Source organism: Pangasianodon hypophthalmus, chromosome 18 (genome assembly GCF_027358585.1).
Source record: "Pangasianodon hypophthalmus isolate fPanHyp1 chromosome 18, fPanHyp1.pri, whole genome shotgun sequence".
NCBI lineage: Eukaryota > Metazoa > Chordata > Actinopteri > Siluriformes > Pangasiidae > Pangasianodon > Pangasianodon hypophthalmus.
In genome coordinates, this window is record NC_069727.1 from 2,702,826 (window position 1) to 2,722,288 (window position 19,463).

At 42.0% G+C, this 19,463-nt stretch overlaps 1 protein-coding gene across 2 annotated transcripts in view; it reads right to left on the reverse strand.

Annotated features, from left to right (window-relative positions):
- The window catches only part of LOC113525245 (thyrotropin-releasing hormone-degrading ectoenzyme-like), a 55,389-nt gene that overhangs the window by 34,030 nt on the left and 1,896 nt on the right, over positions 1-19,463 (reverse strand). For both annotated transcript variants that reach the window (XM_053241850.1, XM_053241849.1), the window contains exons 2-5: positions 18,981-19,463; positions 16,512-16,785; positions 12,666-12,792; positions 5,261-5,415 (exon numbers count right to left, since the gene is read on the reverse strand). The exon at positions 18,981-19,463 is cut by the window's right edge and continues 203 nt beyond it. In XM_053241850.1, the coding sequence (XP_053097825.1) occupies positions 5,261-5,415; positions 12,666-12,792; positions 16,512-16,785; positions 18,981-19,463 (1,039 nt within the window). The remainder of the gene's footprint in view (positions 1-5,260; positions 5,416-12,665; positions 12,793-16,511; positions 16,786-18,980) is intronic.

Sequence of the window (19,463 nt, forward strand, 5' to 3'; positions counted from 1 at the left end):
TTAGTGTTTAATCAGAAATCCTCTGCACATTTATGATCATTACTTTTAAACAAAATCACCTGAAATCTGTTTCAGGAGAAAAGCAGCTTCGCCAGATGGAGCTTTTAGAGCGATGATTAATAACCAAACAATAACCTACACTGACACGCACACACACACACACAAACACACACACACGCAAACACACACACACACAGCTAATTTCTCTTTTTTATTCTACTTCACATGCAGGCACTCGGCCAAACTGAGTGTAAATGGACTTGGAGAGAGAAATTTGTCCCTCTGTTGTGGATTTACTCCATCTGGATATTACAGTGAGTCTAAATGATGCTTTCTATCATGTATCACTTTTATTATGTGTCAGTAATAATGAGGAAAAACAGAGAGCTGATTAGCAGTGAGAGCTCATCACAGGATCTCATTCAGGGTTCGGTGTGACAGAGAGGCAGACGGTGGCTTTGCTAAAACACCTCGTTAGGAGAAACACGGCTGATCCGTGATGGTTTGATGAGATCCGATGTTGTCAATGTTGTCATAAAAACACACACTTCGCTGCATGCAGGTGGATTTCTGACGAGTTGCTCTTCGGCATAGTCGGCAGGTTGGTTTTGCTTCCCTGACTACAAAGTCTAAAACACAGAGGAGCTTCAAGAAATCGGCCAATTATACTTTAAAACCCAGTGTGTCAGGTTAAATATGAGAGAAGAGGTTTGGAGCAGATACACTATCTGAGAAAGAAGAGAAAGAACTCACAAAGTTCCACACACAGACCAGTGTCACTCTGTAGAGCTCAGTATCAGACTGGATCACACTGTATCACTGCATCATATTGTATAGGACTGAAAGCATCAGACTGTATCGATGTATCAGACTGCATCAGCCTGTATCAGACTGTGTCAGACTGTATCCCAGTATCAGACTATCACTGTATCAGACTGCATCGGATTGTATCACTGTATCAGACTGTCACTGTATCTAACTGTTTCACTGTATCAGACTGTATTAGACTGTATCACTCTAGCAGACTATATCCCTGTATCTAACTATATCACTGTATCAGACTTCATCAGACTGTATCACTCTAGCAGACTATATCCCTGTATCTAACTGTATCACTGTATCAGACTTCATCAGACTGTATCACACTAGCAGACTATATCCCTGTATCTAACTGTATCACTGTATCAGATTGAATCACTGTATCACTGTATCACTGTATCAGACTGAATCACTGTATCAGACTGAATCACTGTATCAGACTGAATCACTGTATCACTGTAATACTGTATCAGACTGTATCACTGTATCAGACTATCACTGTATCAGACTGCATCGGATTGTATCACTGTATCAGACTGTCACTGTATCTAACTGTTTCACTGTATCAGACTTCATCAGACTGTATCACTCTAGCAGACTATATCCCTGTATCTAACTGTATCACTGTATCAGACTGAATCACTGTATCACTGTATCACTGTATCAGACTGAATCACTGTATCACTGTATCACTGTATCAGACTGAATCACTGTATCACTGTATCACTGTATCAGACTGAATCACTGTATCACTGTATCACTGTATTAGACTGAATCACTGAATCATTGTATCAGACTATATTACTGATTCACACTGAATCACTATATCACTGTAATACTGTATCAGACTGTATCACTGTATCAGACTGATTCACTGTATCTAACTGTTTCACTGTATCAGACTGTATTAGACTGTATCACTCTAGCAGACTATATCCCTGTATCTAACTATATCACTGTATCAGACTTCATCAGACTGTATCAAGCTGTATCACTGTATGACTGTTTCAGACCGTATGACTGCATCACTGTATCAGACTGAATCACTGTATCACTGTATCAGACTGCATCAGACTGTATCACTGAATCACACTGAATCACACTGAATCATTGTATCAGACTATATTACTGAATCAGACTGAATCACCATATCACTGTAATACTGTATTAGACTGTATCACTGTATCAGACTGTATCACTTTATCAGACTGAATCACTGTATCAGACTGGATAACTATCACTGTATGAGACTATGTATATCACTGTGTCAGACTAAATCACCATAGCACTGTGTCTGACTTATCAGACTGTATAAGATGTATCGCTGTATCACTGTGTCAGATTGTATCACTGTATCAGACTGTATCAGACTGTATCAGACTGCGTCAGACTGTGTCAGACTGTATCAGACTTTGTCAGACTGTATCAGACTGTATCAGACTATGTCAGACTGTGTCTGACTGTGTCAGACTGTATCAGACTGTATCAGACTGTCAGACTGTATCAGACTGTATCAGACTGTGTCAGACTGCGTCAGACTGTGTCAGACTGTATCAGACTGCGTCAGAGTGTATCAGACTGCGTCAGACTGTGTCAGACTGCATCAGACTGTGTCAGAGTGTATCAGACTGCGTCAGACTGTGTCAGACTGCATCAGACTGTATCAGACTGCATCAGACTGTATCAGACTGCGTCAGACTGTGTCAGACTGTATCAGACTGCATCAGACTGCGTCAGACTGCGTCAGACTGCGTCAGACTGTATCAGACTGTGTCAGACTGCGTCAGACTGTGTCTGACTGTGTCAGACTGTGTCAGACTGCGTCAGACTGTGTCAGACTGTATCAGACTATATCACTGTATCAGACAATATTACTGAATCAGACTGAACCACTGTATCAACTGTATCACAATAATAAAGAAAATCCAATCTCAGCCTCTGCCAATAACAGATTTAAATTTACGCTTAAACGGCTAAATGTAGAAAAACAAATAAACATTGCTGAGTTTCTCTTGCAGACTTTACAGTTATTAACAGGGACTGAGTCTGTTTGTGTGTGTGTGTGTGTGTGTGTCTGTGTGTGTGTGTGTGTGTGTACTGAGCAAATTGAGCAGCAATCTGCTGAGTTATTACACCACAATGTGAGGCTTATTGGGAGCAGCGGCTGGACCTCGCCTCCACGGGGCTGATGGGTAAAACTCCACTCACCGTTTGGCCCCAGTAGTAATCAATTCAGCTGTGATGTGGTAGAAAGGAGATTTATGGCCTTTCAGTGCTAAGCCTCGTCTGTGAGTCATTAGAACTAAAACAGAATGACAACAGAGTGTTTAACGTTCAGCACACAGCGTTGTCCATGAGTTATTAGAACGAGGACAGAGTGTTTAATGTCCAGCACTCAGCCATTTCTGTGAGTTATTAGAATGACAACAGAGTGTTTAATGTCCAGCGCTCAGCCTCGTCTGAGTTAATAGAACGAGGACGGAGTGTTTAATGTCCAGCGCTCAGCCTCGTCTGAGTTAATAGAACGAGGACGGAGTGTTTAATGTCCAGCGCTCAGCCTCGTCTGAGTTAATAGAACGAGGACGGAGTGTTTAATGTCCAGCGCTCAGCCTCGTCTGAGTTAATAGAACGAGGACGGAGTGTTTAATGTCCAGCGCTCAGCCTCGTCTGAGTTAATAGAACGAGGACGGAGTGTTTAATGTCCAGCGCTCAGCCTCGTCTGAGTTAATAGAACGAGGACGGAGTGTTTAAACGTCCAACATTCAGCCTCACATAAGTTATTAGAATGAGGACAGTGTTTAATGTCCAGAGCTCGGCCTCGTCTGAGTTATTAGAATGAGGACAGAGTGTTTAATGTCCAGAGCTTGGCCTCGTCTGTGAATTATTAGAACAAGGACAGAGTTTAATGTCCAGCGCTCTGGAACACTGCATGAGGAACGATTCATAACTATCCATCCATCCATTCTCCACTTATCCTACACAGGGTCAGGGGGGAGCCTGTAGCCTATCCCATGGGACATGGGGCACATGGCGGGGGACACCCTGGACGGGGTGCAAACCCATCGCAGGGCACAATCACACACAAACTCACACACCCGTTCACACACTACAGACAATTTGGAAATGCAAGTCCACCTATAACACATGGCCCTGGACTGGGGAGGAAGCTGGAGTACCTGGAGGAAGTCCCCAAGGTGAAGAGGGAACATGCAGGCTCCACACGCACAGACTCTTTAAAGGACACTAAAGGACTAAGTCTCTCTCTCTCTCTCTCTCTCTCTCTCTCTCTGGCATTCTTAACAGATGAGAAACTCAATATGTCAATATGGAGGAGGGCCTGCTCTCTAATTCCCAAGAATAAGATGAATGGACTGTTAATATCTGCCTCTCTCTCTCACACACACACACTCTCTCTGTCTCTCACTGAGAGGGAAATAATTAACAGCATGAAAAGTGTGTCTGTGTCTGTGTGTGTGTGTGTGTGTGTGTTTTGCTAAGCAGGAAAGTGCTGGAGCTTGAGTGTTAAACCAATCCTACTCATACTCATACATTCTTATTTACAGCCTGCTCACCTTCACTTATCCCCATTGTTTTCCTTCACTTTAGCCCACTGTTCATCCTCAACTATTCCTAATGTTCACCTTTACTCATCACCACTGTTCACCCTCATTTATCCCCACTCTTCACCTTCACTTATCTCCACTGTTCACCTTTACTCATCCCCACTCTTCACCCTAACTTATCCCTGCTGTTCACCTTCACTTATCTCCACTGTTCACCTTTACTCATCCCCACTCTTCACCCTTACTTATCCCTGCTGTTCACCTTCACTTATCTCCACTGTTCACCTTTACTCATCCCCACTCTTCACCCTTACTTATCCCTGCTGTTCACCTTCACTTATCTCCACTGTTCACCTTTACTCATCCCCACTCTTCACCCTTACTTATCCCTGCTGTTCACCTTCACTTGAACATGCCGTTCCCCCTCACTTATCCCTGCCGTTCACCTTCACTTATCCCTGCTGTTCACTTTCACTTATCCCTCCTGTTGCCCCTCACTTATCCCCACTGTTCACCCTCATTTATCCCCACTCTTCACCTTCACTTATCTCCACTGTTCACCCTTACTCATCCCCACTCTTCACCCTTACTCATCCCTGCTGTTCACCTTCACTTATCCCTGCTATTCACCATCACTTATCCCTGCCGTTCACCTTCACTCATCCCCACTCTTCACCCTCAATTATCCCTGTTGTTCCCCCTCACTTATCCCTGTTGTACCCCCTCACTTATCCCCACTGTTATCTCTCACTTATCCCCAATGTTCAGCCACACTTATCCCCACAGTTTTGAAAAGTGTCTGAAACCATTTTTATGACAAAGTGAAACAATTTTCTGTTTGTGTGTGAGTGTGTGTGTGTGTGCGTGTAAGTGTGTACCTGATGACAGATCTCATGCACCACCACCATGGTGAGATCCATCTGGTAGGAGAAAGATGAGACTTCAGGATCCAGCAGGATTTTCTGCTCCACAAACACACTCAGACCCCAGTTCTCCATCGCAGCATATGGGTGTTTCGGCACAGCTAGGAGATCTGCACACGCACACACACACACACACACACACACACACACACGCACACAGGATTCATAAAACACAAACCACAGTGTGTATGACAGAAGATGTGGCGCAGTGTGACCATGTGTATGAATCTGCAGAGCTCTGACCTCATCACAGTCAGCTTCATGTACACATGCAAGAGTACGCGCACACACACACACACACACACCCTGCATGATGAGCGCAGCACTAATTAATCCTGTAGCAGTGACTTTTCCTTCTGTAACCCTGTCTGCCTCCCACACAGAGGCCACACAGAGGAATTATGGGTAAAAATGTCCAACCTACACCGCAACATAAATCATTTAACATTACACACCAGCTCGAATCATCTGAATCCTTATGAATATGAGAGCGTAAGGAGATCAGATTTCAGTCCTGGAGAGGATTTAGGCTTCAGTTGAAATTTTGAGTCGTGTAAATATTCATCAAATCCTTAACAAAGGAGAAAAACCTCACTGGAGAACATTTTCATCACATGTAGATAATGTTTCAGGTTTGAAGGTCTTTTCTGCACTACAGTTTTTTTATGTTTATGAAATATAGTATAGTATTCAGTATTCAGCTGAAAATGATGAATAATTGTGGTTTTAGACACAGATTCAGTCACTTCACATTACTAAGACAAATAAAATACCAACAGATATTTAAATGTTTAATATCTCTTAAAATTCAGTTATGCAGCGCAGATAAACAGGCGTCTGAATCAGGTTTTACATCAAACAGTAAATTCCCTCTTCTTACCAAACAACATCGCACAAATAATTCACTTTCCTTTAGATGTTGGCCGACTCAAAGCCGGGGTTACTCTGGGGTTTAGTCTGATCATTAAGTAGGCTGTTTAATTACATGCTCCAATTAAATATCAATTAAAAATTATCATGTAATTACACACACACACAATTAGTCAAGCAAATATCAGGAAAAAAAATTCCAATTTTTATTTTCCTGTATTAAATCTCACGTTCCTTTGAATATGGATACAGTATCAGCCAATCAGAAACCAGAATCCTTCATTAAACATGCAGTTGTGAGAGCAGAATAAGAATTAAGAATAGAATGCTGCTGTAGGAAGTGTGTGTGTGTCTGTGTGTGTGTGTGTGTGTGTGTGTGTGTGTGTGTAAGGAACTGAGAGAAACGAGTTCACCCTTAATCACTGCTCTGATTAATAACACTTCATAATTAAATAAGTGCATTAATGAACCTGAGGGTCACTATGGGAAGGACAAACACAACACACACACACACACACACACTCCTTAGAGAAAAGAGAGAGAGAGAGAGAGAGAGAGAGAGAGAGATGGTGAGGATAATCTCCTGGCCAAGCCAGTGGCCTTGTTCACACCTTCTGCACTAAAACACTTCATCACCTACAAATCAAGGGCCCTTGAGGATGAATGACCCCTACACCATTAGGCGCTGACTCACAGGCTGGGATTTGGAGGTCACACGGGATCAGGGCTTCTCTTAACGAGGACTTTTGCAGGAAGTGATGCGGTGTCTGGACGCAGCTGCTGAAATGGATGATTAAAAGCTGAAGCCTGAAGCCGTCCTCAGTCTTGAGCTAAAAGAGCTTCTGCAGTCTCACTGCATTTAGTTGTGTGTGTGTGTGTGTGTGTGTGTGTGTGTGTGTGTGTGTGTGTGTGGAAGAGACGTGGTTCAGCTCAGACACGTGGTGTAATTATAAAGAGCCTCCAGGTCGTGTCCTCTTCCTGATCCTTCACTGCTGTGAAACACAAACACACATCACTGTGATGTCTCAGGAGGACAAAACCGTCCAGAAAAACGTGTGTGTGTGACGTTTGGTGTAACAAAGCCGTGATGAGACACACACAGTGACACTCGGAAAGCTCCAGTGTGTGTGTATATGTGTGTGTGTGTGTGTGTGTATTTGTGAGTGTGTGTGCATGTGTGTGTGTGTGGGCATGTGTGTGTGTTTGTGTGTGTGTGTGATTGTGTATGTGTTTGTGTGAGTGTGTGTGTTTGAGTGTGTGCATGTGTGTATATGTGCATGTGTGTGTGTGTGTATGTGTGAGTGTGTGCGTTTGTGTGTGTGCGTGTATGTGAGTGTGTGCATGTGTGCACGTGTGTGTGCATGTGTGTGTGTATGTGTATGTATGTATGTATGTGTGTGTGAGATTTTGGTCGAGGCTCAGTGAACAGTGACACAGGCTGAAAGAACCTGGTTGTGTTAAAGTGCACTGAGTGATGGCGCAGGTCAGGAGAGACTATTTTTATCCAGTTTGTTTTACACCACCTCGTTATGGATTTGTCCTCAGTTCCCAGAGTTCCCAGAGTTCCTGACTCATCAGACGATGCAATGTGATGCTGAGACCTCACGACCTGCGTGTTCATCTCACCCCCTTTGGGACGAGCCGATTTGAACAGAAATAACCTGCAATGTGACACAAACCTCCATTCCTCCATTCTCACTCTGTCTCTCTCTCCTCTTTCATCTACACCCTTCCATTCTCACTATGTGTCTCTCAGTCCATCTCTCTTCATGAATGTGACGACAGAAAAAGAGAAAGAGATCCTAGAGATTTTCACTTTATCATATAAGAAAATCAGGTTTCTAGAAAGACATCTATAAGGACACATGTAGCTTTCTGTCATGTAACTGACGTGTGTGTGTGTGTGTGTGTAAGTAAAAAGTGACTCTGAAGCTCGTTAACCTTCATCACACATACGACAACCGTGAGACACTTTCACACAGCAGCTCATCTCTCTCTCTCCTCTTTCTGCAAAACCCTTCAGATTTATGAGTCTCGTTTCCATGGTGATGGTCTGATATGAAAATGTCCTCCGTACGTCCAACCTTGAAGAGTGGAATGAGTTCAATAAAAGATTCTCATCATCTTCAGGACGTTTCTTTTTTATGATTAGAGCCTCGTCCTGACGCTCGGCCATAGAAAGACTAGATGATAGAAATCAGACCATCACAATAAGTCACAGCTACAGCGGCAGGAGGGAAGCTGACAGGAAGGGGAATATTAGCAAAGACTGGACTGGATCTTCTTTAGTGAGGACTGATGGGAATTTCTACACGACCTTTTAAAACTGAGATGTAAATGATGTCCCAGAGGGACAGAGCGACATTTTACAACGTCGTTATATAATAAATAATAATGCTAAATAACTGGACAGATTCAATTACAGATCCTTACAGGGACGGAACCATGTGAGTAAGAGAGAAGCAGAGAAGCTCATCGAACACCAAATTCACCATTAAACACCAAATTCACCATTAAACACCAACATTCTCCATTAAACACCAACATTCACAATTAAACACCAACATTCACCATCAAACACCAACATTCACCATCAAACACCAACATTCACAATTAAACACCAACATTCACCATCAAACACCAACATTCACCATCAAACACCAACATTCACCATCAAACACCAACATTCTCCATTAAACACCAACATTCAATATCAAACAGCAATATTCCCCATCAAACACAAACATTCACCATTAAACACCAACATTCCCCATCAAACACAGACATTCCCCATCAAATACCAACATTCACCATCAAACACCGACATTCACCATCAAACACCAACATTCTCCATCAAACACCAACATTCAATATCAAACAGCAATATTCTCCATCAAACACCAACATTCACCATCAAACACCAACATTCACCATTAAACACCAAATTCACCATTAAACACCAAATTCACCATTAAACACCAACATTCTCCATTAAACACCAACATTCACCATCAAACACCAACATTCTCCATTAAACACCAACATTCAATATCAAACAGCAATATTCTCCATCAAACACAAACATTCACCATTAAACACCAACATTCACCATCAAACACCAACATTCACCATTAAACACCAATATTCACCATTAAACACCAACATTCACCATCAAACACCAACATTCCCCATCAAACACCAACATTCACCATTAAACACCAACATTCTCCATTAAACACCAACATTGACCATCAAACAGCAATATTCTCTATCAAACACCAACATTCTCCATTAAACACCAACATTCTACATCAAACACCAACATTCACCATTAAACACTATTAAACACCAACATTCATGATCAAACACGAACACTCATCATCAAACACCAATATTCTCCATCAAACACCAACATTCTCCATTAAACACCAACATTCACCATCAAACACAAACACTCACCATCAAACATCAACGTTCACCAGAAAACACCAACATTCTCCATCAAACACCAACATTCACTATTCTCCATTCTGAAGTAATTAATGAGGTGTTTAAAACATTAAAGGTGAGGAACAATATGGAGGTGGAGCTCAACTGAGAAAAATGGACAAGCTTGGATTGAAAATGCTGCCAGTGGCAAAAAGTATTAATTAATAAATACTGAGTTATTCAAGGAGATTTTCTCATCGAGGCTGGTGTTTGTTTCTCAGCTCAACAACATTTTGAGATTATTTAATTCTCAGTATTGAAGTTTGCTGAAGGTGTTCTGTTTCGCATCATTTCCTCTCAGAGTGACAATTTCTTCACTGTGATCCCGTTTAGATGCTAATTAAAGGCTTAATTAGCTTTTAGACGGCTAATTGATTTGACATTTGCGCACAGACAGTGAGTGAGGTGTCAACGCTCTCAGAGGACACGAGCTGAAGTGTTAGAGTCAGACGTCAAGTTAGTGTCAGTGTGACAGGCGAGACGGAGAAGAGACTCCTGAACATCACACACAGCTCACACTCTCTACTCGCTCCATCGCTCTGGGGTTTATTAATCCCTGTTTTTCCAGTTTTAACTTTCTGCCTCGTGAACATCAACAACATGTCAAAAAAAAAAAAACAGTATGGATGATGGTAAAGAATGACAGGAAGAGAAGACACACTGTTTGTCCTGCAGGATGTGATGAAGACACTACGGGATCAAAATCTACAATCAGTCTACAACGTCCACGTCCTGTCACTTACACACTCATAATTACAGACAGATTCTAACTTTACTACACTAACTACAGGCCAACAGTCTTACACACAGTGCAATCACACAAAGGGCTGGAGAATGTTGGTGTTTGATCGAGAATGTTGGTGTTTGATGGAGAATGTTGGTGTTTAATTGTGAATATTGGTGTTTGATGGTGAATGTTGGTGTTTAATTGTGAATGTTGGTGTTTAATGGAGAATGTTGGTGTTTGATGGGAAATGTTGGTGTTTAATTGTGAATATTGGTGTTTGATGGGGAATTTTGGGTGACAGAGAATGCTGATGTTTGAAGATGATGGCTGTTTGATGGTGAATGTTGGTATTTGGTGGAGAATGTTGGTGTTTGATGGGGAATGTTGGTGTTTGATTGGGAATATTGATGGCTGATGGAGGATGTTGACATTTAATGGTGAATGTTGGTGTTTAATGGAAAATGTTGGTGTTTGATGGAGAATGTTGGTGTTGAATGCTGAATGTTGATGGTTAATGGAGAATGTTGGTATTTGATGGGGAATGTTGGTGTTTAATTGTGAATATTGGTGTTTGATGGGGAATTTTGCGTGACAGAGAATGCTGATGTTTGAAGATGATGGTTGTTTGATGGTGAATGTTGGTATTTGGTGGAGAATGTTGATGTTTGATGGGGAATATTGATGGCTGATGGAGAATGTTGACGTTTAATGGTGAATGGTGGTGTTTAATAGAGAATGTTGGTGTTTGTGAATGTTGGTGTTTAATGGTGAATGTTGCTCTTTGAAGGTGAATGTTGATGTTTGATGGTGAATGTCTGTGCTTGATGGATAATGTTGGTTTTTGATGGTGAATATTGGTGTTTGATGGAGATTGTCGGTGTTTGATGGGGAATGTTGGTGTTTGATGGTGAATGTTGGTGTTTGATGGTGAATGTCTGTGTTTGATGGTGAATGTCTGTGTTTGATGGGGAATGTCGGTGTTTGATGGTGAATCATGGTGTTTGATGGAGATTGTTCGTGTTTGATGGGGAATGATGGTGTTTGATGGAGATTGTTCGTGTTTGATGGGGAATGATGGTGTTTGATGGAGATTGTTCGTGTTTGATGGGGAATGATGGTGTTTGATGGAGAATGTTGGTGTTTGATGGGGAATGATGGTGTTTGATGGTGAATGTTGGTGTTTAATGGTGAATGTCGGTGTTTGATGGTGAATGTTGGTGTTTGATGGTGAATGATGGTGTTTGATGGAGATTGTCGGTGTTTGATGGGGAATGTTGGTATTTGATGGTGAATGTCGGTGTTTGATGGTGAATGTCTGTGTTTGATGGGGAATGTTGGTATTTGATGGTGAATGTTGGTGTTTGATGGTGAATGTCTGTGTTTGATGGTGAATGTTGGTGTTTGATGGAGATTGTTCGTGTTTGATGGTGACTGATGGTGTTTGATGGAGATTGTCAGTGTTTGATGGGGAATGTTGGTATTTGGTGGTGAATGTCGGTGTTTGATGGGGAATGTTGGTATTTGGTGGTAAATGTCAGTGTTTGATCTCAGACAGTTTGAACAGTTTTACTGAATGTCCTACAAAGATAAAGACAAATCTCATTACAAAAATGTAAAGCGTGACAGCAGCTGGTCTTTATCTGCTTCACTCTCAGATTTGATTGTTACCAAAATTTATCAGTGTAAAATAATTTCTCCTCTCGTTACTGACAATTTCGAAGGAAAATTAAAATCCTGAAAATTCTGATTAAAAGATTTTGTCCTGATTATTAAAAAAATTGATTGTAGAAATTCTTCAGGCCATAAATCATTGAAGCCATAATGAAAAAGCCTCATTAGACACTTACAGCAAAGACAGAACAGACACACAGACACACACACACACACACACATTCTTCTCTCCTCTTACTGCAGACTCAGTGTTCTTGAGAAAAAGATGAATGAGTGTTTACGAAATCTGAAAGAAGTAGGAAAATTTTGTGTGTGTGTGTGTGCGCGCGTGGGACAGCAGCAAAGTCGAACAATATAGCAATTTCTCCACAACACAGCAGCAAATGCTGCCAGCATCTATAATAAAGTCGCACACACACACACACACACACACACAGACACACAGAGAGAGAGAGGACATGATAGAACAGTGTAGAGCAGAGAGATTGATGATGAATTTAAATGAACACATCAAACTGACAGAAAACCAATAGGATGAAATGGAGACCGAGAGTTAAATAAAGGTCCACACACACACACACACACACACACACACAGTGTTACCTAGTTTGGGCAGGGGGTATGTGACTCTGAAGTAATCCTGATAGAAGTTGAGGAGGCTCTTGGTGATGTGCAGGGCGTAATCTCCCGATCCGCTCTGAATGGCATCGGGCCGAGCAAACAGCCGTATCTGCTCCAACACACACACACACACACACACACACACACACACACACACATACACAAATAAAGTCTCGTTAGGTTTTATCTTAAATGAGTTAAATGAACTGGTGGAGAAAGTTTCGTTATTTGATTTGTGTGAATTAAACACTGATAGAAATGTGAGGAATTTGCTGCTGTTCAATAAAACTGATGAAGCTCCTGAGGAAGATGAAGAGCAAAACTTCTTCACGATTCGAACTCATCAGTCACCTGGACAAACTGCAGCTACTGCTAACGTCAAATCATTTATTTATTTTAAAGTGAAATTGTTATAAAGTCAAACGAAAGTCTGATCTGCTTGCTGCCTTCAGTGCAGCTTCACTGTGGACATTAGAGGAGACCTGAATCTGATCTAACCTGACCAAATCTGATTTAATTTAATCTGAAGGAAGAAGTCAGTAAATCCACCTCACCTCGTCTCTGTAACAATTCAATTCATTAGAAAAAAAAAACCCGACTCATAATTGAATCACTGAATCAGCAGAAGCGACTCCCCTGATACCAAAGAGACACGTCCAGGTCTTTAATCTGTCCCCTGGACATCCAGGAGATCTTTCCCCAAACACCTTCATTCTTATTTCCTGTCTCTAAACTCCTCTGCTACTCTCGCCAGCTCTGGTGTGTTTGCTTTGACGGAGTGTGACTCTAAAGCTCGCAGCATTTTATCACCGAACAGAGAGGGAAGGAAATAAAGAGAGAAGGAGAGTGAAAGAATACGAGGTGTCACACGTTCCCTCTGTAAAAATGATGGTTCTGCTGGATAGGCCGAGGGCTAATGCACGACTGTTTCTGCACAACCATCAATACACACACACACACACACACACACACACACACACACACAGAGCAGGCAAAGAAAAAGACATTGTTTCACAGCACATCCTACGTCACATCTCACTTCTATATAAATTTAATTCTTTACAATTATTCCTGATTTAATGGCTGTAGGAGGTGAAGTGATAAAACACACACAGAATGCAAATGAATTCAGAATTATTCAGCCTCGGGGAGAATTAATTAGTCATGAGTTTCCACATGCTGGTCATTTTTCTCTTTTTTCTCTCTGTTTTTTTTGTCTCAGGACTCTAACGGAGTTAATTGGACTGGAATAGAGCGTTTCTGAGTCTGTTATCGACTGGAGGATAATGACACCAGACGAAGCTCTGAGGATCTGCACGGCTCGTAGCTCACGGACGAGTGGAACAGAATGAAGTGTCTTAAAACTCGCCGAGTCACAAATCAACTCACCCACCCACACACACCCTCCCACACACACACACACACACACACACACGGGAAGAGAGAATTCCTCAGGGCTCTGATTCACACAAGCTGCTGTGACATACAGACTGAAAGGAAACAGTGAAAGGCCGTGGCTCTGTAAATATTTCTGCTATTTCACTAAAAGTGCAAACCAGAGACACGTTTCTATGGCAGCAGCTCAAGTATGTCTGCAGAATAAAACCTCTCCTTCTATGTAAGTGTGTTTCTAGAAGAAATAAAGCATTAAAATGTGCAGAGCAGAGCTGGGAAACTGCGTAATATTGCATTTAAAATAAAGAAATTACAATTTTCTGACCAGATTTAGGAAACATTTGAAGAGTGCTGGTGTAAGATTCCATCACATATAAGGTCCAAAAATATCACCCAGTCTTCTGTATACGCTGTGTGTCCGGTGTCCTGAAGCTACTGTGTATCCCAAACATGGAAGAGGAATTCGGACCACATGCTTTAGAGCTTCAGACTCCAGCCAGTCATGACAGAGAACCTGAATTCTACTGTTGGTCCGTGTTCTGTGTGTTTGTACATGTGTCACAAAGTGACGAAACCCTACACACTGCTGTAGAACAAATCTAAACCGATTACAGAATCTTAATCATGTATGAATGAGGCACAAAAACAGCCGCCATCGACCAATAACTTCTGTAGGACCCTGTATTAATGCACACGCCTCTCAAACAGGCTCTCAGATGGAGTCTAGTATTAAAGATTCATTTAATATACGCTATAAATAATAAATATCCAACGTCCCAAACATCAACAAGGCCAAGAGAGAACAGACAAAAGAAAGAGGAAAGATCTGGAGTTTGGCCTTGGACAGCAAACAGCTTCTTTCACACCAAGGACACACTGATCCTGAAACTGTTCCTGAAAAGAGCCACATTTATAGTTCCAGTTCCAGTTCAGTGATTTTTTCTTTTTTAAAAAAAAGGGAAGGACAGGTGTCTGTTATTGAAGTATATACTGTGTGTGTGTTCTGCTTCATCTGTTGGTCTCGAGTTCTGTTTAATTCTCAGTAAAAGCATAAAAGGATGACAGAATTAGTAGTATCTGTCATGTCGTGCTAAAAAAGCAGCTAAGCCGCTAACTAGGCAGCTAAATTTCACTGAAGAAGGTAGTGATAGCTAGCTAGCTAGACCTATAAATAAACAAAAAAATTCCAAAACAAACACAAGTTTATTTACAATAAGACTCTATACTAGTTGTGTAAAAGTGTTACGGACTCGGTTACTGACTGAGCTGCGAGTCTGAGCGTCTATCTGTCTGGCGCTGATATGTTTACGTTTGAGATGTCAGTCATGTTCGTTTCAGTGACTGGCAGTTGATTACGAGGTTCCGCCCCTTTCAGAGATCTCCCAATCATCATGTGAGCAGGACAAGCAGAGAGTGCACTGTCCAATAAACAGGGAGATATTCTTTCTATGTAAAACCTCCCCATGATACACTCATTCACTCCCAGAGACACACAGCATCCAGGCGGAACTCTGCTGGTGGCGCGTCCACCGACTATCAAACAGCCCGATATTGCAGTGAGCTATTTGATATTTTGATTTGCTGAAATATTCATTTTCAGCAACAGTGAGGAATAATTAGACACATTGGCAATGAACATTTCATTCCCAGTTCCAGATCCAGTTCGTTCTAGTTCCAGTCTCCCATCAGCCGTGAAGTGGTGAGGTTCTGAGATAACGGAGAACATCAGCAGTCCAGTTCTGCCTGGTTCCTGCATGAGGAAGTGATCAGAAACTGGGAAAATGTAAATAAGCTGGAGGAAGTGATGAGGAGAAGAGCAGAGAGGAGATAAATTAATCTTTTTATGGTTACGCTGCTGCTGCCATCACCTCAAAAAGGCCTCTTTAATCGCGCTGCCTTTTTCTCCTGACATGGAGATTATAACAGTGGTGTCTCACGCTGCTTTAAAAGCACAATATTCTCACCCACTGTGTGTGTGTGTGTGTGTGTGTGTGCTTTAGCGCTGAGCTGTGTTGAGGTTGTTAGCACACCCAGAGGAGAGATAATAGCACTCAGCATGTGGCGGAAATGAGGAAAATAAATAAATTCCTTTTGTGATTTTTTTTTTCAATATCACACTACAGGCTGTGTTTCACATCTGAATCTATAGACGAAGAAACCCGCTGCAGTTCACCTGCTTATTAAAGACAGAGTGTGTGTACGTGTGTGAATTAAATGTCTGCAGTTTCCTTTGGATTTAGCGTCTACAAGGTTTACTTTTATTACCGAGTCGTAAACATAAAACACATGAAAACGTCTCTGTTTAAAGCGTCGCGAGGAAACAGCAGAGTCAGTGGCGTCCTCCGTCCAATAAAAGTGCTGGGTTTAGAAATGGAGAGTGGAGGAAATGTCCATGCTGTAGTGGATTTTAACGGAGCTGTGTGTAAGACTCACCATCACTCCACTGTGTGTCATCGTCTCACGGGAGCTGAAGTCACACACGGCCCAGGACACATAATAAGTGGACATGCGAGGTGTCCTGGAGAATCGATTGGTGAGCCAGCCGTCCTCGTCCAGACTGGACGACTCGATGGGCATGTTGGAGACGGACTGGTAGGAGGCGTCGTGTCTCAATGTCACGCTGAAGGTGGCTTTGTAGACGGGCTCATCGAAACACGGGAAAGCTTTCCTGGCATGAGTCGGAGAGAACTGAGTCACGGCCGCGTACCTGCAAAGAGAGAGAGAGAGGATCAGACAAATAGATGAGGAGAAGACAGGAGAAGAAAAAGAGGATAGAGGAAAAGATAAAACAGAAAATGCTGAATCAGTGTTGAAACATTGGAGGTGGAGCATCAGAGACCCTCCTGAATCCAGAGAAAAACTTCCTGATGTTCCAGAATTCTCACATTAATCACCGCAAATTTGGTTTAATTTAAAAAAATGGCTTTCACACTCATTATTCAGCAGCACATAAAATAGCACTTGATCCAGCACATCCTGTTATTTCGCATTTTACTTTTTTTTGTGTTCTGACACGTACTTGTGTGCACAACTTAGTGAAGCCACAAGATACTAATACTAACTCATAATGTGTGTGTGTTTGTTAATTCAGTGCACAGTGCTGTAAAGAAAATATCATCACAGTTTGAAGGATAAGCTGACCAACACTCATCTGCTACACTTACAGCTCCCCTTATATTAATTCACAATTTTATCAATAAAAAATTCAGTCCTTGAGATAAGCAAAGTCTCTGATTAATTTACATCTCCTCCGATGTCAAACGTGTAAAATAAACATTTTCATTGACTTTAAAAGGATGATTTATTAACAGTGAGATATTTATCTACTGTATTTAATATTACTAATATCGAATGCCATTCCAGAGTTTTTGAGTGAAATTACAGCCAACATAAATATGATATTTTGCAAAAATATAAACATATTGAGGTTAGTTCAAACTGTCAGACAGTGGTGCTGGGATTAACACTGCTCCTCACTCTTGTAAGAAAAATGCTTTTAATGTCAAAGTCAGAACTGTGCGTATTTAAAACACGCCTCTTTTTTACTCTGACTCCGCCCCTCATGCATAACTCTCTGCATAGCGCTTAAGTCTGCGGTTACATCTGAGGTCTGAATACTGAGGTGTGTAATTTCAGTATTAAATCCTCACTCTGTGCGCATAACTCAGCTCTGAATACGTCCCTGTGCGAATAAAAAGAATAAAATCAGATGTCTTCATTTAACGTTCACTCATAACTTATTACACAGGAAATAAAAATAGAGCGTGTGCTCTAAAGCTCAGTGTGGAGAGAATATTACATGGAGCTATAAATATGTTCAGAAGCCTTCAGTCGGGCTTCTAAATTAAAATAGTGAGACTTTTTCATTTAGCTACACAATATAAAACTGTTTTACATCTTAAACGTGTTCACAGAAATATATAATAGATTATTTAGCATCAGAGCAGCAGCACAAAAAAGTCATTTTCAGAGGGTTTGTGGACAGAGTGTCCTGTATAAATCCAGTTATTAAATATTACTGATATTATTTTTACAAACTGCTGCCATGTGGAGAACAGGGAGCTGAAAGGAGGAATGTCAGAGCACACACACACACACACACACTCACACACACTCTGATTGAGTGATGAGCTGAAAATGAATCTCCACAGAGAGGTGGAGCAGCACAGCAGCTAAATGTGAGATGGAGATTCCCATTAGTGCTCTGCAAAGTGAAAGTGAACAGCGAGTGTGAGAGGAAGTGAAGGAAATGTGGTGTTTACAAGCAGGAGATTCAGCTCATGGAAGAACGTCAGTGCGTCTGATCAGCGAAACTAAACACGTGTGAAAGATGGAGGTGGAGAACTGTGTGGAATTGATGCTGCGATTCAAAGAAACAGTCCAATCTGACTAGTTTCACGAGTCTGATGCACATCTGAAGGATAAACTGGGGAAATAATTATAATCTTATGGGTCATTTCACATGTGATTGTTTTCACACTGATTCTGCCACTTCTCTGTCCATTCACATTAAAAATTTTGTTTTTGTCATTGACTTTTTTTTAAATAACGTATTTTTCAAGAGCTCATTTGGGTAAAATATTTTGCTGGGTCTGTATCAGGACCACGGTGCACCAGTTGATGACCCCTGACCTAAATCTTAAGATCAACATGTCTTTAAGCTCAAAGACGGGGTGCACAAACTTTTGACTGGTCCTAAATGTCAAGCTGAGTTTATTTGAAACTATAAGAGTTGTGGATTTTGGCTGTTAAGAGAAATGAGGCCGTGTTTAATGAACAGCTGCAGTGTGTGTATTTGTGCAGCTGCACACTGTAGGTGTTCATTCACTCGTCACGTGTTAAATCACGTGTCCGCACTGAGCCGTGAGTGAACGCTGGAATTAATTCTGAGAGTGGAGTTACCTTCTCTCTCCGTGCAGCACGTAGGAGGTGTGGAAAAACCCCAGCAGCTGGTTCTGGATCTGAGCCTGGAAGCTCATGTTGATCGTGTACGTTCTGAGCGGCTTCATTTCCCGGTGCAGAGCGATGACGTGCACCTGGTTGTGCGGGTAGCGGAAGTGCCGGTGGATCCTCATGGCGCCGGGTTTCTTACTGTCCGAGTACACGGCCACCTTCTCCACGTGCAGCCTGTCGGCGTGCAGCACGATGAACTTGGTGGCGTTCACACACTCCAGCTCGATGCTCACCTCCCCGGAGAAGGTGAAGTTGTGCATGTAGACGGAGAGCTGGAGGTCGTAGTGGCGCGGCCGCAGTGCTGTCGGTAAGCGTAAACGCCGCCACGGCTGCACGTCTCCGCCTTTCTGTTCGCCACTTCTGTCTCGCGACCGATTGGAGCCGGTACCGGGCGGAACCACGTTCTCGCCGCTGCTGCCGCATTTCTCAAAG